The sequence below is a fragment of the Delphinus delphis genome, chromosome 13 (assembly GCF_949987515.2).
Source record: "Delphinus delphis chromosome 13, mDelDel1.2, whole genome shotgun sequence".
NCBI classification, from domain to species: Eukaryota; Metazoa; Chordata; class Mammalia; order Artiodactyla; family Delphinidae; genus Delphinus; species Delphinus delphis.
In genome coordinates, this window is record NC_082695.1 from 23575923 (window position 1) to 23601232 (window position 25310).

General features: G+C 45.6%; 1 protein-coding gene across 3 annotated transcripts in view; it reads left to right on the top strand.

Annotated features, from left to right (window-relative positions):
* The window catches only part of RNF185 (ring finger protein 185), a 28332-nt gene extending 5044 nt beyond the window's left edge, over window positions 1-23288 (top strand). For 2 of the 3 annotated variants that reach the window (XM_060028383.1, XM_060028384.1), the window contains exons 2-8: window positions 9979-10201; window positions 12986-13004; window positions 14714-14826; window positions 16257-16311; window positions 17171-17302; window positions 18833-18950; window positions 20871-23288. In XM_060028383.1, coding sequence (XP_059884366.1) covers window positions 10026-10201; window positions 12986-13004; window positions 14714-14826; window positions 16257-16311; window positions 17171-17302; window positions 18833-18950; window positions 20871-20968 — 711 coding nt within the window. In that variant the 5' untranslated portion in view covers window positions 9979-10025 and the 3' untranslated portion in view covers window positions 20969-23288. The remainder of the gene's footprint in view (window positions 1-9978; window positions 10202-12985; window positions 13005-14713; window positions 14827-16256; window positions 16312-17170; window positions 17303-18832; window positions 18951-20870) is intronic. The other variant, XM_060028386.1, reaches the window with a different exon arrangement.
* Window positions 23289-25310: the final 2022 nt, after the last annotated feature.

A 25310-nucleotide genomic window follows, 5' to 3' on the forward strand; every position in this document is an offset into this window, starting at 1 on the left:
CCATTTGCAGGTGAGGACCCTGGCTTAGTTGAGTTGGCAGAGCTGAGCATCAGACTAGGTCCTCTGGCTCCAGTTTTGTCCTCTCACTGTATTATACTCGAAATTTACAGCCCTTAACTAGGATCTGTCCAGTCTGAAGAGCTTCCTTTAATACAGTATTTTATCCAGTTATATTGGTTTGAATTGAAATTGGCAAATTCCCATCATTTATTGACATACATTTATTGAACATGTACTCTGTGTCAGGCACTGTGCATGTGACTCCAGGAGGTGTCTAACTAGAGTGAGCAAGACAGTTCAGTGAATAATTAATCCTCTGTGTGAGTAGCATAATCTCTAATACAGGTCGGTACTAATTTGGGGAAACCTGAACTTTTTCTGGTTGCATATCCCCGATCTTTTTTTTTCATTTGTTTAAGAGTTTTGGACAATACTTAAGAAAAAATTACTCTGAAACAGTTATATAACATTTCCAGTTCTGAAAAACATCACTGAAGAATGTCTTGTTCTTTTAGGACACTGATTTTCTACAACTTTAGTTGGCTACATTGACTCATCTTGAGTTGTACGCTTCTAAGCACTCCTGGGCATCAGAGCCATCAGCCCATGCACATTTATGAGGTGTTCTTGAGGTGTCTAGCCCTGTACTGAGCAAGGCACCTGGAAGCTGGGTCTGGGCTTGAGAACATAGACACACAGACAGATCACTGAGGTACTTAAGCACATTGGTTTAGGAATTGAAAACTTTGCCTCTGACTGGCTCTGTGACCATGGGCAAGTGACCTAACTACTCTGCGCCTTAATCTAACATCCCAGGGGATGCTGAAGATGGTAAGCAGTGTTTACCTCAAAGGCAGGTTGTAACGATTAAATGAGATGATTCATGTAAAGGGCTGAGCAGAGTGTTAGCTGATGTTATTTATAGTGATAATAGATACAACAAGTGCCTCCTGATTTTGACACTTTTGGGGAAAATCTGATTTTGCCCAGATCAAACTGTGTCCTGTTCTGGATTTCCTCATACACAGTTCTGATGTCTCACCTACAATGCCTTCAAGGAGCGATGCTCATTCAGAAAGGGAGGTTGTGACTCATTCATTCAGCAAGTTAACCAAATACCTGCTGATTGCATAGCTCCCTGGGGAGTATAAAGAAGCAGTTACACCTTCATTGTACTCTGTGAGACCTCACAGTGGAGGAGCAATTAACATTTCTTGAACACTTAACTATGTGCCAGGCACTGTGCTAGTCCCTTACTGTTTTACTCTTTAATCCCTACAACTATCTTGTGAGGAAGGTAATTGCCCCATTTTAACAGATGAGTAAAAAAAGTCTTGGAGAGAAAATAATGACTGAAGTCACAGAGTAAGTAGTGGAGCTGAGATTTGAACCCAGAGCCATTATATTCGTCTGTGCCATGATAATTTTTTTTAATTTAGTTAATTAATTAATTTATTTTTGGCTGCATTGGATCTTCATTGCTGCACGCGGCTCTCTCTAGTTGCGGCGAGCAGGGGCTACTCTTCATTGCGGTGCGCGTGCTCATTGCAGTGACTTCTGTTGTTGCCGAGCATGGGCTCTAGGCATGCAGGCTTCAGTAGTTGTGGCACGAGGGCTCAGTAGTTGTGGCTTGCGGGCTCTAGAGCACAGGCTCAGTAGTTGTGGCACACAGGCTTAGTTGCTCCGCGGCACGTGGGATCTTCCCGGGCCAGGGATCAAACCTGTGTCCCCTCCGTTGACCGGCGAATTCTTAACCACTGTGCCACCAGGGAAGTCCCTGTGCCATGATAATTTTTTTTTTAATATTTATTTGTTTGCTTATTTTGGTTGCGCCAGGTCTTAGTTGCGGCAGGCGGGCTCCTTAGTTGCGGCTCCAAGATTCCTCATTTGTGGCTCCCCGGCTCCTTATTTGCGGCACATGGGCTCCTTAGTTGTGGCATGCAAACTCTTAGTTGCGGCACGCATGTGGGATCTAGTTCCCTGACCAGGGATTGAACGCAGGGCCCCTGCATTGGAAGCACAGTCTTATCCACTGTGCCACCAGGGAAGTCCCTGTGCCATGATAATTTTTAAGGACAAAAGTCCATAAAAGGTTAAGGAACATTTTAAGACAGTGATACAAGGAATGACAGAAGGCAGCCTCTTGGATGACCCTTGAAAGTTTGTGCTGGGGTAATCCGAATCCTACTTCACCCTTACTTAAGAAACCTGGTAAACTTTAAGAAAAATCATTGAAGCTTAAAACAAAAGAAACAGAAACACTTTTGATTTAGAAATAATGGAAAATGGGACTTCCCTGGTGGTCCAGTTGTTGAGATTCCGCACTTCCACTGCAAGGGGCTCGGGTTCCATCCCTGGTGAGGAAGTAAGATCCTGTGTGCTGCGTGCTCACGCGCACACACGCACACGCACACGCGCGCACACACACACACACACACACACACACACACAAGAAAAAAGAAATAATGGAAGACAATGCGAAGAAGTAGGAACAGCTGAGCCTAGAATTCCCACTCAGATATGTGTTACGTTTGGAAATTGTTATCTCTAGGGCCTAGCATAGTGCATGGAACATAATGGATTTTAATAACTAATTAGCGAGTGAATTAGTGAATTTAAAATATCGTCCCAAACTGCCAAAATTACCCTATGTTTCTCATGCTACTTATGTGTTCTCTTTTGAAAACATACATATAATTGGCAAAGATGGGGGTAACAAGCACTCTTAGGTATTTTTCATGGGACTAAAAATTGGCACATCCTTTTTGGAGGGTGTTTGATACAAGATTACAAATACAGATACCCTCTGACCCAGTAGTTCTACTTCTGGAATGTGTCCTAAAGATATAGTCTAGTACCATTGGTCTCCAAGGCAGGGAGCAGGATGACTAGGTTCCAGGGATGGGAGAGAGAGACTTCTCAGTCTATATCCTTTTGTACCTTTTGAATTGAGCCATGTGAATGTGTTACTTATTAAAAATATGACTCAATAAAATTTAAAAATGTGAAAATTTCTGAGAGAATTATTATACTAAGGTTCATCACACCTTAGTGTAGATTTCTTTAATCAGATTGCTTTCCTTTTTGTCCCCTACTGAGATCTGACGATCTGGGACCTTTAACATCGTCCCATATTTTTTCTGAATCTTAATAACGTAGTACTTACTATGGAAAAAGTGGAAAGTACAGTTAAGTGTGAAAAAAAGCTTTAAAAATCTGCCCATGATTCCGTTATCCAAAGACCACTACAGTTAATATTTGGGCCCCTTCCAATTTTTTTCTGTATCTTTTAACCTGTTAATATCATACAGTATGTTCAATTTGGTATACAATTTTCTATCCTGCTATTTTCATTTAACATTATTTTATATAATTAAAATTCCCATATAGGCAAAATCCTTACAGAAGCATAATTTTTAGTGGCCTTGTAATCTGTCATGTGAATTTACTAGTTTACTTAGCAGGGCATGGGAACTGGATGGGGAGAGAAAGAGACATTGGAATCATGGAACCATTTGGACGGTTAGGCGGGTCTGGGTTAGGTGGTGCAGCAGGCAATGTGAGCCCGACAGGCAGGGGCTGAAGGCATGAGGATTTCCAGGCCTTTCTTCCTGCCTCAATTGCAGCCCTTGCTGCCCTACCACCCCCACATGTTCTCTGGGCTCCAGCCACACTGAACTTGGCAAATTGAGTTATCCACTTGTCCTGTGTGCTGTGTCTCTGTCCTCCCCAGCAAGCCCTGCCCTCAGGCACTCTGTACACACTACTGTCAGCACGCAGCACACTGGGCTGCCTTGTTGGTTTACTTACCTCTATCCCCCTTAGGCTGAAACCCTTTATATTTGTGTCTTGAATGCCTGGCAAATAGGGTCATTAATAAATCTTCGAAGGTAGGTGTGGGGTTAGTTGTACAGATAGAGAGATTAGAGGATACCAGAGAAAAAGACCAGTGCAGCCCTAAGGAAAAGAGGCCATTTGCTCAGCCTCTTCTGTCCTTCTGGACCTGAAAGGCTGTTCAGGTCCTTGGTCCTATACTTGAGGGCCAGGCCTCTGTGAGATATAGCCTAGGGACGGAAACTCCATTTAGACTCCAAAATTTTAGAGCCTGGGTCTGTGTGTTCCAAGTTCCAATCAACTTACTCAGATTTCCTCCCACTCTAACCTTCTGTGAGTGTGATGTAGACATTCTCAGAATGCAAGTCCCATCTCTGCCTACTGTGATCAGTGAGCAGTGAAGACAGGCTGGGACTCGCCACCGTTCCGGCAGAAAGCTTCTGTATGAACACGCATGTGCCCACAGGAACAAGACTTCTGCTGGGTCACCTCTCACATCATGCCAGTTATTTATCATCCAAATTTGTAATCTTCATAATTAGAATCACCATTTCCAGATGCCTCTATACACCCTGGTCCAGGAATTCTTAGAGCTGAAGGGGCAGAGAAGGCAGATTATGCATACCTGCGGTTCTCTAGAACCTGAGAACTGAACACAAGAATACTACAAAGAGATGTCCTCGTGAGATCACGTTCCCTGGTGATTCCTTGAGGAATATGCAAGTCTCATTTTCTCTCCCTTGCTCAGTTCCTGTGAGGTGGGCCAGGCTAGCTCTGGGAAGGTAATAGGAGTGTGGATGCTGGGTCAAGCAACTTCAGCTACCAGGTTCTGTGTTCCTAAGGGATCATTAACTATCACAAATCTGCCAATCTGCCTTCGTTCCAGCACCAAATGTGCTGCCTTGGACATCTCAACTTTTTTTTTTTTTTTGCAGTACGCGGGCCTCTCACTGTTGTGGCCTCTCCCGTTGCGGAGCACAGGCTCCGGACGTGCAGGCTCAGTGGCCATGGCTTACGGGCCCAGCCACTCCGCGGCATGTGGGATCTTCCCAGACCGGGGCACGAACCCGTGTCCCCTGCATCGGCAGGTGGACTCTCAACCACTGCACCACCAGGGAAGCCCTGAACATCTCAACTTTAGGGATGTTTTTCAAAACAAGCTGTGAACTTGTTTTATAAATGATCAGCTTTGTCCCAGATGGACCAGGTGCTGGGTGGTCTGAGATCTCAGCAGACTTGTCCCCCACCCCCCAAGTTTATCTGACCTCTTCATAGTCCCTGTGGGCTATAGTTGGGGGTTGGGTATTCTGAAGGACAAGACCTATGGTTACTGTCCCTCCCAAACTCTGTGCTGTGCTGTATTGCTTTGTGCTTGGTAGAGTCTCCCCTTAAGAGCTGATTTTCCAAAACTCTTCATCAGAGAATCTTCTGGAGTGGAAGGTGGGACACTTATTTAAAAATATAGATTCTTAGGCTGTAGCCAGTTACAGGTCCTATTTAAAACACCGAGGTGGTCTAGGAACCAGATCTCTGGGAGGGTGCCTTGTTTAGGAAAAACAGGCAAGTTTGATGGAGCTCCTTGTTAAGGATTCTTATAATTAGCTCCTATTCTAGACTCCAGGGGTTCAATGTGGTCTTGCTCTTTTTTACCCACTTCACCCCAGTTGGTAGCACTAGGCGTCAATTGTAGTTGGTACTAGAGATCCTTTGGTTTCACGCATAAATGGATGAGTGGTGAGTTTGCTTTGCACTCACTTCAAAGAACACAGAAGTTAAGAGCATTGCACTGTGAATTTGAGGGAAAACAAAGACCAGGTATTTAATTTTGTAAAGCTGCATGTTAAAGGGGTAACAGGTAAGAGTGAAAAGAGTGTTGATGTGTTGGAAAGTCTGAATTGGGCACAGAATTACATGTATGATGGCCTGGCCTTGGGTAAGTCCTCTAACATCCCTGGCCTGATGTCCTCTGTAAAATGGAGTGAGGGTCAGAAGTGGTAGTAGGTGTGAATGTGCTTTGAAAACTAGAAAGTGAATTCAGCTCAGGAGTGAAGAATGGTCAGGGTAGGGACAGGGGCACAGAACCAGCCACAAGAAGGCTACTGTGTGGTCAGGTCCAAATCTATAGGCCCTACGGGGAGCAGGAGAGCTTTTAACAGGATGGCAGCTCACATAGGCTCAGGGCCAGCTTCCTTTCTACTCTGTCCAGTTTCTGAGCCGACTAGGGCCCTCTGTTCTCTAGGGCAGTGTCCCAGTCCTACTGGGCCCATGAGGCTGTGTCCACATTTTGTTGTTCTGTAGGTGCTCAGTGGACAGTCCCCAGGGAAGGCTGCTCATTTCTGCCTTGCTGCCCTGGCGTGGTGAGGTTCCTGTGTGTGAGGGAAGGTAGGAGGTGAGGAGAGGAGGCTCCAGTGACAGGGCCCAGGATATGTAAAAGAGAGGTTATATGAGCAGCCGGCCTGGGAGTTGACCAAAACCAGTCACACATGCCTGCACCCACCCACTCAGAAAATATTTGCGTGCCTACCAGGATGAAGCTCTAGAGCTCGGTAGGGACCACGTGGTCAGTCTGCTAAGAATTAGAATGAGAGTGATATGGTCTGCCTAGAGTTGGGACCTGCAGGCCTGTCCCAGTGCCTGGCCTGATGCATGACTGCTATTCCCTGCAAACTCTGAGTTGACCTATTACTGTCCCCTGGCCATTCCTACCCTGACACCTACCATGACCCTGATTGTCCCCTTAGGCCTGTGTGTAGGAGAATGCACTGTGCAGAGCCTTGTTGGGCCAGTGAGTGGAGAGGGCAGTGAACCAGGGTAAGTGCATGTATGTGCATCTCCCCTGCAGCAGTGGCCCCCTCCTACCTTGGTGGGTCCTCCAGGTCACTGTGTTATCGCATATGGCCACCTTAGCAGCCCTGTAGGAGGTATGACATTCTCATTTTTCAGGTGAGAAAAGATACTCAGGCCATTAAGGGATTTCCCAGAGCTACATGGCTAGTCAGTGGTGGAGCCAGGATTTCAATACAGAACCTTTCAGGATTGGGGAGAACTAGAACATCAGGGGAAAAAGTTTTTAAATGTACTGTTATTCTTTTGTCTGATTTTAGAATTAATACAGGTAAAAATGTCAGCTTTATAAACAAGGAGGACCTCTGAGCCCCCAGAGATAGTACAGAGATAATCACCATTAATAGTTTGGTATGTTCTTCCACATTTTTTTTTTTTTTTTTTTTTTTTTTTTTTGTGGTACGCGGGCCTCTCACTGTTGTGGCCTCTCCCATTGCGGAGCACAGGCTCCGGACGTGCGGGCTCAGTGGCCATGGCTCACGGGCCCAGCCGCTCCACGGCATGTGGGATCTTCCTGGACCGGGGCACGAACCCGTGTCCCCTGCATTGGCAGGCGGACTCTCAACCACTGCGCCACCAGGGAAGCCCTTCCACATTTTTAAAGACATTTTCTAATATTTATATTCATTATTGTTGTAACAAATGTAATATTGTACATACATTTTACAGTTTACTTTTTCAAAAATGTTATTGTAAAAGTAATATCTATCTGCTTGTCATAAAACACTGAAACAGGATAGGAATATAAAATTCAAAGTTCCCCAGCCCTCCCAATCCCAAAAATAACTGTTGATAGTTTAGTGTGTGCCTTGTAGACATCTTCTTTGCAAAATATATACTCATTTGTGTACTTTATTCTCACCTAAATAAATTCATACACATACTGTTCTGCAACCTGACCTTTTTGAAAAGTATCTTTTATAATGGAAAATTTTCAAGCACACAAAAATAAACTGATGGAATGAACCTCCATTCATCATCCAGCTCCAACAACTATCAACTTCCTTGTTCTTGTTTCTTTTCTCTTTACTTTCACTTTTCCCCCTGGGGTATTTTAAAGCAGATCCCAAACATCTTATCATTCCTTCATAAATACTTAAGCATACATATATAACAGATGAAAAAATTTTAAATATGCCACTATCATACCCAATAAATCTAACAGTAATTCTTTAATATAAACTAATACCCAGGCTAAATCAGTTTTTGTCATTCATCTCACAAATGTCTTTTCCAGTTGGATTGTGTGAATCTGGTTCCAGTGAGATCCACATACTGCCAGTGGTTGGTATGTCTCAAGTCTCAATTTGTAACTCCACACCCCACCCATGCTGTTTATTTTTTGGAGAATTTTGATTATTTGTCCCATAGAAAGTCCCACATTCTGGATTTGCTGATTGCATCTTCCTGGAGTTGTTTAATACATGGATCTATGCCCATATTTTCTGTAACTGGATAATTTGTTTTAGAGACTTGATTAGAGCTATGTTTTAGGGTGAGGATGCTTTGTTGTTGTTACTGTATGCTTCCAAATCATGATATCAGGGGACTGTCATTAAGATCCATCAGTGAACCTGACTTATGGTTGTCTTTCCACATCTATACACATAGTCCTTAATTTAAAAAAAAAATTATTATTTTTTAAAAGAAACGTGTCGGGTGCTTGAGCTGGAATGACAAAGAAAGGCCATAATGTGGCCCTCACAAGCAGGCTCCACCCTACGAAGACAAGACCAGATGTATATGGAGAGGATGAAGCACTGGATCATGGGGAAGGTTTTGGAACTGAGGCCAACAAGGCACAGTGCTGCTGGCAGCCAGCTGCTCTTCTGGGACACTATGTAAAATGATGTAACTGAGTGAAAAAGTGGTGGTGAGCTGGCCTCCTCTCCCTGCTTATGTCACTGAGCTGCTGTCGTGGTGGGGGATGCTCATGAATCTAGAGTTCTGAGTCTGTTGTGTAGAGAGGCTTCTGGGTCTAAAAGGACTGTGGCTTTTTGGTCCTTATCTCCTGGTACTTTGGAAGCTGAAATCAGGGTGGTCTTCTGGTGCTCCATTGGTGAGTCCCAGACTTGTGGTGGGGCTGCCTGCTTTGGAGAGAGCAGGTGAGATGACCTGGTGCAGCCGCAGAGCTGGAAGGGGGCACCTGGAGACCATGGAGTCCAGTGCCTCAGTTTACAGATGAGAAAACTGTGGCCAGAGAGGAGAGAGGAGGTTTCCAAGACCAGCTAGCAAGGTGGAGGCTCAACTGTGACCAGCATCCAAGCCTCCGATTCTCTGACTGGTAGCCACCTAGCATTTCCCATTTGGAATCTCTGAGGTGGTGAGGGTGGCCAGATCAGGCTCTTGATAGATTCTTACTCTGCACCCAGAATTTCTGAGTATCTTTTGGTGGTGTTCTCGTGCTCGTTCTTGTTCAACTCCTGGTGGGTTCTTTGACCTGGAGGTGGTAGTGAACAGTGGTCTGTTTCAGTATTTGGTGACCAGCTTGGTCTGTGGTGGTACAATGGTGGTTTAACTACAAACTGTGTCACGAGTCCCAGCCTCAGCTCCACATTCATCAGTCAGCCGAGAGGTCTCGGGCTGCAGTTTCCTAAGGGATAAAAGCTCTTCCTTCATTATGTTTGTATTTATCTTTCACTTATGGTAGGTACTACTGGTTTTCTGTTTTCAGCAGTGATACAAGCCTCCTCTTAAATGTTGATAGATTTAGACAAAATCAGGTATGTAGTATTCTAACCTGGCAGAAGGGGAAATGCAAAAGATTACAGTATGGAAGACGTTGGACCAGATGACCTTTCTGGTCCTTCCTAGCTTCCTGGGAAGCTTTCATGGTTACAGGGTTTTCTTTGTATTCTGGCGTGCACTGGTCACGACTTTCTGGCCTGAGCAGACTCGATCGCCAACATAGAGGCTGTCCAAAGTTAGAAGACAGCCTGTGAACTTTCATTCTGATTGAGCATGTATTTATTTATCACCTGGGCAGTTATCCTGGGAGAATGGAAAGACAGTGAGACAGGGTCCTAGTTCCTGTGGAGAGCTGTTCCGTGGAGGCTGCTCTCTATTTGTGCGGTTCGTTATTTGTGTGGTCTATTCTGGGCCATGTTCATGGGAAGTTTCTGAGTCGTTTCTCTCTGGGCAGTGCCCCACGACTGTCATCCTCTGCAGCCTCTGGGAAGTCTACTCAGGGGTTCAGTCATAGTCTGAACTTCCAGACCTGAGAGAATATGGGGGTATTGGCATGGAGACTGGGGGGAGTGGCCTGCAGAAATGGGCAGTCATGGGCTCTCTGCCTTTCAGGATTTCCCTGGGGAGAATCTTCACTCAGAGCTTGCTGACAGCCAAGGATGGCAAGCAAAGGGCCCTCGGCCTCTGCATCTCCTGAGAACTCTAGTGCAGGGGGGCCCAGCGGCAGCAGCAATGGCGCTGGTGAGAGTGGAGGGCAGGACAGCACCTTCGAGTGCAACATCTGCCTGGACACAGCCAAGGACGCCGTCATCAGCCTGTGTGGCCACCTCTTCTGGTCAGTACCCCTTCCACTGCCCCAGAGGACACATGCCATGTTTAGAAAGCTTGTGGCCCTGGACAGCTTTGGAGCAGGTTTTCCACCCATTTGGGGTCCTGATACACTCAGGTACAAAGGCAGGAGACCTGGGTTCTCATCCCAGCTCTGCTGCTGATAAGCTGAGTGAACTTGGGCAGATCCTGTCCCCACCTTGGGCTCCCTATCCCCATTTCTAAAGTGACAATACTCACCATTTAGTGAGCACTACTCCATGCCACTTGCTGCGCTGAGCCAAGAGGCAGTTACAGCACGATGGTTCTGAGCAAGGACTTGGCTCCAGACTGCCTTGCTCTGAATCCTGACTCTGCCACTTCCCCCCTGGATAACCTTGGGCAAGGTGCTTCCACACATAGTGCTTCATTTTTTAGGGTTGTTTGGGAGCATTAAATGACTCAGGATATGTAAGAGACTTAGAAGAGCACGTAGCACATAGTAAATGTTACATGAGCTATGATCCTAATATTTGTTACCATATTTTATATATATCAAAATGAAGGGGCTGAGTCAGTGTCCATTCCACCCTTGATGGTTACAGAAGCCCCTTCTGGCTCTGAAAACCTGGGTGAATGTTGAGATTTTTTTTTTTCCCCTCTTGATTTTGAGTTGGACCTTGAAGGGCAAATTGGGGTAACTAGAGGGATGAGAATGCCAGCTAGGTGAGGTGAAGAGTGTGTGCCACCCCAAGGCAGGCAATTTCTAGGGACAGGCAAATGTGCTGCTGGGTTCATCTGAGACCTGAAGCTGCTGTATCCCTCTAACAGCACTCTGGATGGGTATTATGGGCTGGGGAGTATTAGGAAACAAGATTGTTAAAGGAGGATTGGGCCAGACTATCAAACCCAGATTTAACTGAGTAGAACATGGAGCTATTGAATATTTTTGAGCAGGGAAGCGGTGTGAAGAAAGGGTCATTTAAATAATATCTCAGGGAGTTTAAATTGGCAACAGTGAAAAAGATAAATTTATTGGTGAATGAGTAGAATGGGGCAGAGGTGTTTTTTTTTTTTTCTGGAGGCTCTTGCCCTAATTTTGAAGTTTTGTGCAAAAACTGTTGTCATCAGGACTTCCCTGGTGGTCCAGTGGTTAAGACTCTGTGCTTCCATTGTAGGGGGCACGGGTTTGATCCCTGATCGGCGAAGTTCCACGTGCCGCGAGGTGCAGCCAAAAATAAAAATAAACAAAAACTGTTGTCATCAGCCCTCTCCTAGAAATTGGAAATACTCTAGTTTTGTGATTGAGGTATCATAAAACCAGGATTTGAAAGAATGAAGAATTCAGTCAGGGTACCATTGGAAAGAACACAGGTTCTAAAATGAAAGAGATGCTTCCAATCTGAGTGGTTTGTCCCTAAGCAAATCTACTTTCCTCTCTGAACCCCAGTTTCCTTATCTGTGAAACAGAGATAATTGCAGTTGCTCAAAGGTTAGTGTGATGACCATTATGTGACATTGACAAATGAAAAGCTATTTAGCCACAGCTCAGCACAGCACACAGTCATTGTTTAATGAATGGGAGTAACTGTCATCATTGTTATAATCCGGAACTTTTCCCAGAGGAAAAGCACCCCCACTTCTCCCCCATAGCTTTTGAGGGAAGTTGCCACTGGAGAGCTGCTGTGATTTGGAGTGACCTCTGCTCAGTTTAGAATGGAATTGCAAGGTTAATGTTGGCGGCAGGTGTCTGTTATGTCCAAGGAGATTGTGTGTCTGGATTGTGAGGCTAAACTGTGGTTCAGTAATTGGGAAAGGAATTAGCCTCTGAGTCCAAATTTTACTCAGGTTGAGAAGATACATTATGTGAGCGTCAGAAGCCATGTCTACATTTTCCACTGTCCTGGCATTTGGTAGGCGTGCAGTAGATATTTGTTAGTTGAATGGATGAATGTAGAGAGAAAGAAAAAATTTAAATCTGGAGTTAGAGTAACTTTTCCTTCAATTCTGTAGATGTCATTTTTTGCACCCAGTGCTGGGTGATAGAGGGACAGTAAAATGGAAGTCAGAAGACTTCTGTTTTAGTCCTCGTGCTGCAGGCAAGTCGTTTGATGTTTCTGAGTTTTGTTTCCTCATTTGTAAAATGCGAAACTGAGCAGCAATCTCTGTAGTGTAAGTCACTAAGCTGGAGGTAGCCCTTTCTGCCAAGCAGCTTCCCCATCTTTCTATTACCTAAAGATGTTTTTACGGTAGACTTGAACTTTTAAGCTGCTTCCTGCCAGCAGAGCTCTCAGGGCTGAGGACAGCCTGAAGATTTTGTAAAACTGGATCTAGATCCACACCTTCCCTGTGAGCCTGAGGAGGCTGTGAACCCACTGAAGTTGAGTCTAAAATAGTGCGTGTGTGCATGTGCATGAGTATGCCCCTGTGAATTTATCTGCACAGAGGATCCTTAACTTTTATTGGATTCCTTGAGAGGCCATAACCCCTCAAAGGTCAAGTTGTAGAGAAGCTGGGTCTGGGATGGTCTGGGACCTGGGGGTCTTCACAAGTAGTGGGATCCTGGAGGTGGAGACTGGTGTCTTGTCTCCATTGCTTCATTTTTCCTGTGATTTTAGCTCAGTCTTTTCTAATTTCTGATAACAGTGATCCCCACAGACCCTCAGTGGGGTTGCAGTGCTCCACAGTTCAATCCTGTTTTCCCATTTTTCTCTTCCTACCTTACCCAGTGTTTCTGTTAATGAAATAATTTTTCTTCCTTTTCCCCTTTCTCTTTCTCCTTGATGACTGGTTGCCTTGGGGACTCTGGCAGTTGGCCATGTTTACATCAGGTAAGATGCATTTCATTTTACTTTGTCTTTCATCAGCTGTGGTTGCACAGGACACCCCTAGTCTCAGGAGACTACTGTCAGAAGCTGCAATCTTCCCTGCTTGTGGACTCATTTGCTTGCTTTCCCCCCAACCCTCTTTATACACCTGCCCACTGATAGGCAGTTGATGAAACAAGAGGTCAGTGTTGTACCCAGGAGGGATGCTCCTGACTCTGCTGTTGATGGCCTTTGTGGCCTTGGCAAGCTACACCTCTCTGGGTCTCACTTCCTCATTTGTAAATTGGGTTGGATGTGATCGTATGTTAGGTTTTTATTGTTGAGACTGTGCCTCTATAAAAAGCACCTCCCATCATATCAACAATCCCCCCTACCCTTATAGGTCTTGAAAATGTTAGGAAGGGGGAAACTTTTTTGGTCTCAACAGAGAGCTTTTATGAGAGGGAAAAAGTCTGTTTTTCCAGCTTTTTATTATTATGAAAACTAGTTAGTAAGTTTTCTCCAAGACCTAGGCGCCTGCTTGGTGGGACAGAGCTGAGTCTGGCACTGACAATTGGCTGTTAATAATCACTGCCAGCTGTCTCCATGGTTGTTGTCATTGGAGCCCCACACTTGTAGGTGGCTTGGAAATGTGGAGGGGAGAAGAAAAGTTCCAGGCTGCTAAAGCCTCAGAATCTTGATGGGAGAAAGAAGCAGAGAAAGTGAGAGGGGTTTCCACTACATTTCAGGGCGGTGCATTCTGACCCCAGTGGAACCTCTAGAACATGTCTGTTCTAAATCTGTAAAGAGCACATAATACTTAAGTTTTCAAGCTTTTGACAGTAAGATAAAGGAAATAGGATATAAAAATCATTAAATGCTGCCTTCTCCTTGGCCCTGAAGTCCTAGATTCACATATGATAAACTACATATCACTGGGTCTAAAGATATAATTTATGCTCTCAGATAAATGTTGAATGTGTGTGTGTGTATAAAATATTTATTTAATGTCTACAAGGACACTAAGGTAATATGTTTTTATCATTTTAATTTTGTTTTTAAGAAAGTTAAAATGATTTTAATACAACCAGTGAAAGGGCCTGAAAAACCCAAAGCAGGACTGTTGTTTTTAATTTTGAAAGAAATAGTTGAATGCAAAAATCATTGAAAGTACATAAAAAACACTAAACAAATTTAGATAATAAGAAAAATCTATCCTTTAGCACATAGTAAATCACCAGAAAATGGTCAGCTTATTTCCAGATGGCTGATGTCTAAGACACGTAGTTGTTGAGGAAATACTGTAAAAATGAGAAACACAGAAAGAAAAATCTGACTGCCAGGGTCATACAATTGATCCGTCAGGGAAGATGGAGATTTAAAGTTTGTTCTACCTGCAGCCTGACCTGTGACTGGATCTGTCAGACCTCTTGACACAGCTGCAGGCCTGCAGTTCTTTCCTGCTGTATTGCTGGCAAGCCCCTGAGAGAACGAAGCATTAAGAAGCCTGTTTAATTTAATGATGGCATCTAAAGGCAATTTTGATTTCACCACTAGTAAATATTTATTGAGTGCCAGGAGCAAGAATCAGAGAGTTGGGTTCCTTGAGGTGTTCACTGCTGGTGCTGGTGTTTGCAGTTTGAGGGCGCTGGTCCCTGTAGTTCTCCTACTGGCTCTGACTGACCACCCTGATGGGCTTGTGCCATTCACGTGGTTTTCTCTCCTGCTTGCAGTGGTTGGAGACGAGACCTAACAGACAGGTGTGTCCAGTTTGCAAAGCTGGCATCAGCCGCGACAAGGTGATTCCCCTCTATGGCAGGGGCAGCACTGGGCAGCAGGACCCCAGGTGAGGCCATGGGGCCCCTCTCACACACACTCCTCCCCTTGGACACGAATTCACTTCTATTCAGCACCTCCTCACCCCACCCTTTAGTTAGTGTTTACAGACCCTCCGTTTCAAGGCACTTGGCATCCAGATGGGAGTCAGCCAGGAGGGGAGGGCAACCAGGTTGCCATTTGCGGGACTGTGATACAGATGTGCTGTGAGCATCTGCCAATGGGCAGGCACTATGCTAGGCAGCGCACAAGACACCACCATTGCAAGTATGCAGAGTGCTGTGAAGGAGCCTGGGAAGCAGGGTGTCCAGCAGGAGAGTCTGCAGGGTGAGAGGTGGGAGGTGGGTGCTGTAGCAGTGATGTCTAAAGTCTGGGGGGAGGAAATGGGGGTCTGGGAGGCTTTGTGGAGTTTGAGATTTCTGGAAATGGAGGCATTCTGTTGAGAACCTTCATGGTGTGGTGCTCGAGTGTGCATATAACACACCCACGCACACTTTTCCCAAACTCCCAACAGTGTCTCTTACCTTCTTCCACCCCACTCCAGCATACCCTGTACCCAGACATATTGGACTTCTCTTAAAGGGACTTATTTATGCTTTCACCTTCATGAGCCTTTGTATTTGTTGTCCATTTGCCTCTTCTGCCCTCTCCAGTCCTGCTCAACCCCCTTCTCCTCCTCTAACTTCTGCCGTCTTTTATGAGCAACCCTAAAGTTACCTCCTCCTTAAAGTGGCCTTTCTTCCCCACATTAGTTGCTTTCACCCATGCCCCCACTCCATTTAGTTGACACCTCTTTTAAAGAAGTCCCTTCCACGCTGTAGTGTGATTGGTTGTAGCCCCCTTTAAACCACGAGCACCTCAAGAGTAGGATCTATCTTCAGTCTTGGTAACATCCTGCCTAGCGCCTGATGGATAACAAGCCCTCAGTCCAGTATTTGTGGGATGAGTGATGGAAGGGGCTAGGACCCAGAGGTCCTAGAGAGAAAGAATAGTGTAAAGTATTTGCTCAAGAGTAGTGGGAGGTAAAGCTGAAGGTAATGGGGCAGAGCAGAGAGACCCTGAATCTCAGCCCTCTCTGCTGACAGGCTATCTTCTGTTTGAATTTGGATTTGGGGTTTTTGACATCCGTGACCCAGGTCCAGGAAGGTGCCTGGCTGACAGTTGTAACCAATCTGGGTATGGCTGTCTGTGAGAAGAATAAGCTGAGTGCAGTCTGATGAGCATCTTGTAACAAATGGATTTTCTCCCTAGTTTTCTACACACTAGGGAAAAGCAATTGCATGTAGAACAGAGTTAGTATTTGGTTTAATTTGGCATAAGTTCATGTGCCGGGCATGAAAGGGGGCCATGGCCCTGACCCTGTTGGTGAAGAGCTCCCCCACTCAGGGAACAGGTCAAAGCATTTTGTAATAGACTTATTTTACACCGTTTCTGTTTCAGAGAGAAGACTCCTCCCCGTCCTCAAGGACAGAGGCCAGAACCGGAGAACAGAGGGGTGAGGAAAATTCTAGGAGAAGGCTTCTAGAACTGAGCCCATGGCTTTAGAAGTTTCCCTCTCGGCCCTACATTTTTTCTCCTTGATTATAAAAGTAAAGGAAAATTTGCAAAATACAGAAAGGAAAAGAGGGGAGAAAATAACTTATAATCACACCATCCAGAGATAACCAATGGAAACACATTGGTCTATTTTCTTTTCTATTTTTCTATGATTATCTATACCCACACAAATTTTATAGATCTATTTGTGTGTGTGTGTTTTATAGATAGATGTTTGTGTATACATATATTTTTATTTTTACAATATTTGGCTCCTGTTTTGTAACTCTCTTTTAAGATTTTATTCTTTCTATATTTAGTGCCCTCTGTGTGCTGGGCCTCATTCTAAGCACTGGTAATATATCAGTGAACATAGTTAAAGATCCCTGCCCTTATGGAGTTCACAGGCAGACCTTGGAGATGCTTCAGGTTTAGTTCCAGACCGCCACAATAAAGCAAATATCACAGTAAAGCAAGTCACACAATTTTTTTGGTTTCTGAGTGCATATAAAAGTTATGTTTACGCTATAGTCTTATTAAATTAGCAATAAATAGCATTATGTCTAAAAAAAAGTGCATACTTTAATTAAAAAATACTTTATTGAGGACTTCCCTAGTGGTCCAATGGACAAGACTATGTACTTCCCAGGCTCTGGTTCCCAGTGGAGCATTAGCTCCTAACCCAGGAATCCGAGGCCCCAGGAAGCCAGAGGCCCTGACTGTGAAGACTGCACATCAGATGTACACGCCAGTGCACATCTCTGGCGTTTACAAGCACCCACAGCCACCGGTGATGTTTTTTGCCTACTCTGCCCCAGGAACATAAACCTACCAAATGTGAGGACTTGTGGGATTGTACAGGTGTTGCTGGAAGGGAGGCCGGAGGGCCAGTCCTCGGATTTGCACTGAATGAAGTGGTGGTTCCTGATGAAACAGTTGCACCTTCCTGGGTAAGGCAGCCTTGATCTCAGGAGCCCTCAGACTCAACCAGGCTAGCTCTTAGTTGGAGGCTTTTCTGCACTGAGGAGATGGAAACCAGTTTTCCTTCCCTGTAGGTCTGCCCTCTTAATAGCTGTTAGGCTTTATAGGTAGTGCTGCCCGTCAAGAAGTTTGGAGCTGGGTGCCAGGCTATGCTCAGTAGGGATAGGGAGCAGCCACTTGCATGATTTGCAAGAGACTCACAAATGAAGGCCTATCAGCTCTTCGTGGAGAGCAGTTAGCCCAATAATTTTTCTTTTCTTTAATTATTTTTTAATCAGTTGTTCTAAGGATCTACCCAGGGATGCAGAGGAGAAGAGGAATTTTTTTAAGATGTTCACAGTAATTAAGAGCATGGGTTTTCGGACCATACTGATCTAGTTCCAGATCTAAACTCTACCCCTTACCAGCTGTGTGACCTTGGTCAAGTTATTTCACCTCTCTGAGCCTTGGTTTGGTCATCTGTAAATGTGGGTGATCCTAATGTAAGAATTAAATGCGATTTGAGTGTACTAGTGCTTAGCACAGTGCCCAGCACAGAGTTGGCACTTAGAAAATAGGAGTTAACCTATTCACAATATTATGATTCCTTCCGAATCTTTTCATGTGAAAGATGATGCAGTGTAGAACATATTGGGCTGGCCAAAAAGTTCGTTTCCACCATCTTATGGGAAAATCTGAATGAACTTTTTGGCCAACCCAACATTATAGGGAAAAAAGGCTGAGGATGATACCAAACTGCTGACAGTGGTCATTGGAGGGAGGGGTTATGAGGTGGAGGGTGAACAAGGAGACCTCTGATTTTCTGTGTTATTTATTCCTGTAATGTGTTAATTTCTCATAGCAAGCATATATTACTTTTGTAATCAGGAAAGAAAGTGTTTTGAATTTTTAAAATTCTCTGTAACAATATTAAAAGAAAAATCTTAGGGAAAATACTTATCCATGTCTTTTCCACCTACATACATATTGTCACATACTTGTGACCATGGTGTTCAAACAATTTTGTCTGAAAGCTTGGTCATAAGAGTTTTTCTGTGTTGCTGCATAGTCAGCGTAATGTATCGAAATTTTGATCATGACCTCCATTGTTGGCCAATTAGAGTTCCACTTTTTTTGCTCTTATAGATAATGTGTAGCTTGTTCTATGTTCCCTTGTAATTGGGTATAAGAGTTGTTGACACTTTGGCTGTTATAAAGCATGTAGAAAGTTTTATTGGCTACTGTGGGACTCTGGGAAGGAACCTGGAGCTCTGAGAACACTTACTTGCATCAGCAGAGAGTTTTACTTTGGGTCAGAGCCAGTCCTTTCTGGCATTCATAGCTCCTTAGCTGGGACCCCTGGATGACCAGGAGGGCGGAGGAGCCGCCAGCGTTCCTCTGCCTTGAGATCTAGATGGGAGGAAAAGCGGGTGGGGAAGAAATGCGGGTGCCACACCTAAGGTAACGTGTGACAGGTGAGGAGAAACCTGCCTGTTCTGAATTGCATTTCTTCTACACAGGGATTTCAAGGGTTTGGATTTGGAGATGGTGGCTTCCAGATGTCTTTTGGAATTGGGGCATTTCCCTTTGGCATATTTGCCACAGCATTTAACATAAACGATGGGCGGCCTCCTCCAGGTAAGACCCTATTCTCTTGGTGATTTTGCTTGAAGACTCCTAGGAATTCAGCAATATGTAGGATAATCAGCCTTTTCAAAATGTGCTAAACTCTTTTCCGATTACTGGTAGTCATGGTAATGATATTGCACACTTACCAAGTATTAGGCACAAGCAGGTTCAGAGTGCTTTCCATTATAAACCTGAGATCCCCACGATGAGTCTGTGGGATAGATGTGCAGTTAACTCCATTTTACAATTCAGAAAATGCTTAGTAATGTTTTCCAAGATATAACCCATGCCCATAAAATGAAAAAGTATATACTCTACCCAGCTGAGTAAAAGCTTAGTCCTGGGCATATACCCCTGACTTTGACCATTGGGGGTGGGGAGGGGCCAGGTGACTGCAAGGAGTCTGGGCCTCCCTATTTTCTGGCATCTCTGGCCAGCTTCCCTCAGGACACACGTAGGGCTGGTCCTAAGCCCCAGCCCTTTGGGAACCATACCTAGGTCTGCCACCTGCTTCTACCTTTCTCCCTCCAGCCAACTTGAGAGTGCTGGCTGCAGTTGGTGTAGGGCAGGGCAGTGAGGTAGGTGGCCTGGGCTCTATCGCAATCTGATGCCCAGGCCCAGATCCTGACCATGGAGCTGCAGAGCTGCTGAAGGCGGTTGAGCTCTGCTTGCACTCAATGGGGCCTCGTGTGCTGGGCACAGTGTGAGGTACAGAAGGGACCAGTGCGTGGCTCCTGGCCAGGAGCTTAGGCTCTAGGGACAGTAACCTCTCCTGAGCCATCCATTTGTCCCCTGCCCCCGGACCCAGGTGCTTGGCACATAGCAGACAATCGGTAAGTCTTTGTTGACTGCCGGCCTGCTTGATTCCATCAGCGTGCCTAACTGGGGCGTAATATAGCACCAAGCGATCTTGGGACTGCCCTTCCTTACCTCATCTGCCTCAAAAGTTTCTCCTCTGTTCGCATGCTGTTTTATCAGAGGAAAGAGACCCCAAAGGGCCAGGCGTGCTCTGCTCTGAAGGAGGGACAGGGCCCCGTGGAAGGAGCATGCACCTGCCTGCTAGTTTATTTCCATCCATCCTGGTCCAGGGCTCACCCGGGTTCCCCAGGTAAAGAGAGTTCACAGCCAGGCTGTGAACTCTCTTTATCCCCTTGGCACACTCAGACAGTTTTCCCTTGTTGTGTGTGTTTGGTACAGTTTGCCCATCTGGGATGTAGTTTCTCTTAACTCTCCTTGCCCCACAGTCAGGACAAGGAGCTCTATGGAGTAGCTTTTCTCAAAGCAGAGAAGAGTGGAGACCCAGGTTCTCAGCCCACTTCTGCCCCTAGTTTGCTATGGATTGAGGGAGACAGGTCGTTTTTGCCTCTCTGGGCTCTAGTTCTCGTGTCTGGAAAAGGAAGGCACCTCACGCGGGGCTCCCTGAGACCCCTCTTGACTCATCAGTGCCAGAATCTAGAAACTCCATGACTCGAGAGGCAGTGTGTGGAGAGGCTGAGAGCACAACTGTGGGCTCTCCGCCAGCTCATGAACCTTGAGATCTTAGGCAGGTCACCTCATACCTGTGCTTCAGTTTCTTTTTACACAGAATGGGATAATAATGCCCAACAGGCAATAATGTGTATACACAACAGCACACACAAGATGCTTAACAAATAGTAGCTTTTATTTTTCCCTCCAAGACTTTCCTGGTTTATTTGCACCTGGAGACAAAACCCTCTTAGGACGAATTGGAGACTTTGTCCTCATTGTTAAATTTTTATAATTTGAATTTTGTTTTGCCTAATATTATTTGGGGTTTGGAAATATTTTTAGTGTGCAGGATTCTGTTGTAAAGAGATGAAGGTTGATGCTCTCGACTTCTGACTCCAGTGGGCAGGGTGTGCAGCTGCAGCATTCTCACAGCCTCCCTCCTCCCTCCTGTCCCTCCAGCTGTCCCCGGAACGCCCCAGTACGTGGACGAGCAGTTCCTGTCACGCCTGTTCCTGTTTGTGGCCCTGGTGATCATGTTCTGGCTATTGATTGCCTAATGCTGGGCTCCCGGCCTACATCCATGCAGGGCCTCTGGACTGGTGACATGCCACCCCCACTCTTGATGTTTGGCTTCCTGGCTAATCCTGACCTCTGGAATCAGTGGGGTCAGTGACACATCAAGGAGTTTTGCTTCTCCATCAGAGCTTTGGGACTCAAGACCAGTTGTTGAGGACCCTGGAGTGAGGCCACTGCTGTAAACACCTCAGGCCTTGGCATTGAGTCATCTCTTATGGGTTACACCGTGAAATCCTGTCCCAGCCAGCTCAGCAGGTCCTGACTCTGCACAGGAAAGAGGCAGGAGAAGAGGAATTGTCAGTACAATTTCACCTGAATTTAATATTAAAAAAACAAAGGGACGAACCAAATATGGAAACTTTTTTACATCTCTTTAAATACCCCTTGGTAAGTGGCCTCTGAAGTCAGTGGGACTCCTCGTATAGAGAGGTTCCCCTTCCAGATCACAGTGCTATTCTGTCCTATTTCCTCTTCAGCAGAGATGCAAGAAATTGCTGTCCTATTAAGATCATAATTGCCGCAGCTGGAGCTGGAGTCAATTCATGAATTCACCAGGGACCCAAAGATCTGTTGCCTCTGGGCTGTGCTCAATGTCTTTGGCTCCAGAGTGGCTTGAATGACCTCCTGGTTTCCTGGCGTAGATTATCCCCAGAGACATGTGGTTTCCCATCAGTTTTCCCCCAAAACTATGCACATCTGCCTCCCTGCCAGAGGGTACCCATTCTAGGTTACTGTTGAAGCCAGGACGGACTGCATGTTAGGAAAGACCTGCAGTTGGGACTCAGGTGGGATTCGGAGCTCAGATGCAGGAACGACTGAACAAGCAGCCTTGTCCCTAAGGCCGCAGAAGCTCCAGGTGCATCCTTTCCCAGACCCCACAAAGGAAACTGGGAGCCTTGTTGAGTCACCCCAGCTGCATGTTGAAGACCAGACCTCAGAAGCCAAATTGTCCTTAAAGAAGAGGCAGGGAAAGGGGAGACCCAGCATGTGACTCTGATTTTGGTATGGTTTGAAGACCTCTTGTGTGTGTGCTAAAACCAGAGAAGCATGCTACTCCAGAGCAGGCAACCCCTGGTGGTTTGTAAAGCCGGGCGCAGAGCCCAGCGAGCCTCAGCACAAAGATAGGATGTGGTCTGCCTGTGGAAGTCTTCCCCTGGAAACTTTCAGGGAAGTCATTCTTCCCAAGCCCTTGATTTGTTTTTCAACTTCACAAGCTGCTTCTTCCGAATTTGACTGAGGGAGTGTGTTGCCAGCAGGAGAACAGTTCACCTGGTGGAATGGTTCTCGCTCTGCCAGTCTGGCATCTTCCTAGAAATCCAGGCTCTTCCAGGAGACCCTTAGGGTAGGGGGAGATGGACTTACTCTGAGGGCCTCTCTGTCACTTCACCAGTCCACACTGCTCCTGAGTTTACCCGCAGCAATAGCCAACAAGTGGTTGAAAGCTCCACCTAGTGTTTGTTCCAGATATGGTTCTGCATAGCGTGTGGAAACCAAGACCTTGAGGAAGATGAGGGAAGCCCTTCTCCTCTCTGCATTGCACCCCCCGCTTCCCCTCTTACCTTTCAGTGCCAGAGTTCAGTGTTTAAACAGACAAAATACAAGTATTGAATAGGTGGTTCATTTGCCGAATCCATTTGGTAGGAATAAGCCACCTGCTTTACGGTGTGCCTGATGGATTTTAAAGATTCTCTGGGCACCCACTCAAAAGTGCTCATTTTATCACCTGGAAATCCCAGGTCTGACGGGCCTTGGTTTCTCAGTGCAATGGCCCCACCTAGTGATGGGAGAGAGGACTTCAGTCAGATGGATCGAACAGAAATGGGTTTCCAGAAGAAAGGTTAAAAAAAGAAGGGTTGTAGGTAGGAAGACAAATAACTTTGACCCTTTAACGAAGAGGAGTGAGCCCAGGAGAGCTCCACCAGCAAAGGCATCCCAGGAACCTGTTAGCAAAGCCAGGTTGGCCATGTGCCCTTTGATTTTGAACCTTGCAGGTCCCCACTCATGCTCTGCCAGGAGCTGGGGCAGGAGAGCCGACTTGGGACTGCTGGCCCAGCCCCGACAGGGAGGCCCCTTCCCAATGCCCCCGCAGGCTCACCACCTCACCCCTCTGCTGAGGCATTTTTCCTTTCTTTGTGTGTGTTTTCTATGTTCTTGGCCCCCAACCCCTCCTGCCACCTTTGTGGATTAGGACCAGGTCCCAACCACAGTCAGAAAATAATACTGTGTACACCTTGACCAGTCACTAATTTTCACAGTTGTAAAAGTGATTTGATTTAGAATTAAACAAATGGTTTTACATAACTGTGAGCTGTGGACTTACTGTGTCAGGGGAGTGGGGGGGAATGGGTTGAGGACTGGCCTGGCCTCCGCGAAGATTGAGGATGAAAGTCTTCAAACACCCATGGATAATTAGAAATGAGAAGCATAGGCTGGAGGCCTGGCTTCATACACAGCCCCACCCAAGGTGTGACCTGTCTGACAGGCAGACCCAGTCCTTATAAGTGTATGGAATTCTGAAGGTTGTGGGCTGCCACCCTGGAGCTTAGCTTGTGGCCAAAAAGAGCCTTGAGGAGAAGCAGGTTGTTCCGTGTCAGCATCTCTCCCCACGTTCTTTGACAAGGCAAGCTGGCCTCCAGCCAAGCCCTCTACCTGTAATGGGGCGTGCTGCTCCATAAGGTTCCGTGAGGTTCTCAGCAGAATGTGAGATGGAAGATGGTGATATTACAAACCTGGCCCAGCCTTGGGCTCCCCAGCACATCAGAGCTACAGGTCATCCGTCTGAAAGGAGTTCTTTTCTCCCTCTTAAACTTTGACCTAACAGTTATCAAATTGAATAGTGCCAAGACATAGTAGGAAATGCAAAGGTAAGGGAACTCCAGGAATTCATAAGCCCAGTAAGAAAAGGAAACAAGACACAGAAGTAGAACAGGACAATAAGGCCTCCATGTACCAGTTGTTCAATCCCAATAGCCATCAACTCAGGTCCAGTCTTGTTTCATCCCCACCCTGACACTGTTCCTTTCCCGTACCTGCACTGTTTTGAAGCAAATTCTAGTCATATCTCACCTATGAAGTATTTCAATATGCATCTCAAGGATTTTTAAAAATATAACCAAGATACTCTTTTATGTACCTTTAAAAATTGATGGTAATTTCTTAATATCATGTATCCAATCATTGTTCAAATTTTCCTAGTTGTCTCATAACTCTTGTACAGTTTGAGTTGAGATCCAGATTAGATCCATACGTTGCTATTGGATGTCTCTTAAGTCTGTTACATCTGTAGGATCCTCTTCTGTCTCTTTTCTTTCCCTTGCAGTTAGTTTGTCCTGTTCAGTTTCCTACAACTTCACTTTTGCTATTTGCATCACTGTGGTATTAACAAACTCTTCTCACTCTTATATTTCCTGTAAATTGGTTGTTAAATCTAGAGGCTTGGCCAGATTCAGGCTTGATTTTTTTTTTTTTTTTTTTTTTGGTAAGGCTATGTCATGAGTGGTAGTGTATACTTCTTGTTGCATCATATCAGGAGACACAATGTCTGGTAGTCCCTCTTTGTGATGTTAGCAGCCCTTACTGATCATTGTTGAGAACAGCACTGTCCAATAGAATTTTCTGCAGTCGTGGAGATGTTCTCTGTCTGCACTGTGCAACACAGTAACCACTAGCCACATGGGGCTATCAGGCACCTGAAATGTGGCTAGAGTACTGAAGAACTGAATTTTTTGTTTTATCTCATTTTAATTTAAATAACCACGTATGGCTAGTGGCTACCATATTGGACTGTGCAGATTTAGGTTAGTTCACAGGGGTTGCAAAATGATATAATTGAAAATAACAATGTGTTAAGGGTTTAGAAACAAGACTGCACTTCTGGCAGAATGGGACAACAAAATTACAGAGAACATGGGGAGCAGTGGGGTTGTGGGGGACAGCTGGTGGTTGTAGGAATGGCAGAATGTTACAAGGGCAGAAGGTATTCAGGAAAAAGCAGAGTCCTGGAGCGAAGGGAGTAGGGAGAGAAGGCTGTAGGGTGAGATGTGGTTAGTTCTTGAGGGCCAGGTTTGGCTGTTATTTTGTAGGCAATAGGGAGCTATTCGTTTTTGAGCACAGAGGTGACAGAAACATAATTTTGGAAGATTAATCAGTCCATTTTAGGTAGGATGATTCAGGGAGAGGAGAAATTAGAGGTCCAAGACTGGCTTGGTCTGAGGCACATGGAAGTGACACTGGGAGTATCTGGCCGTGGACCAGTAGACCAGTTCCCTCAGGATGGCAGAGCCAGACCTTAAGGTATTTGTCAGGGCCCAGGTCCTCATTTCT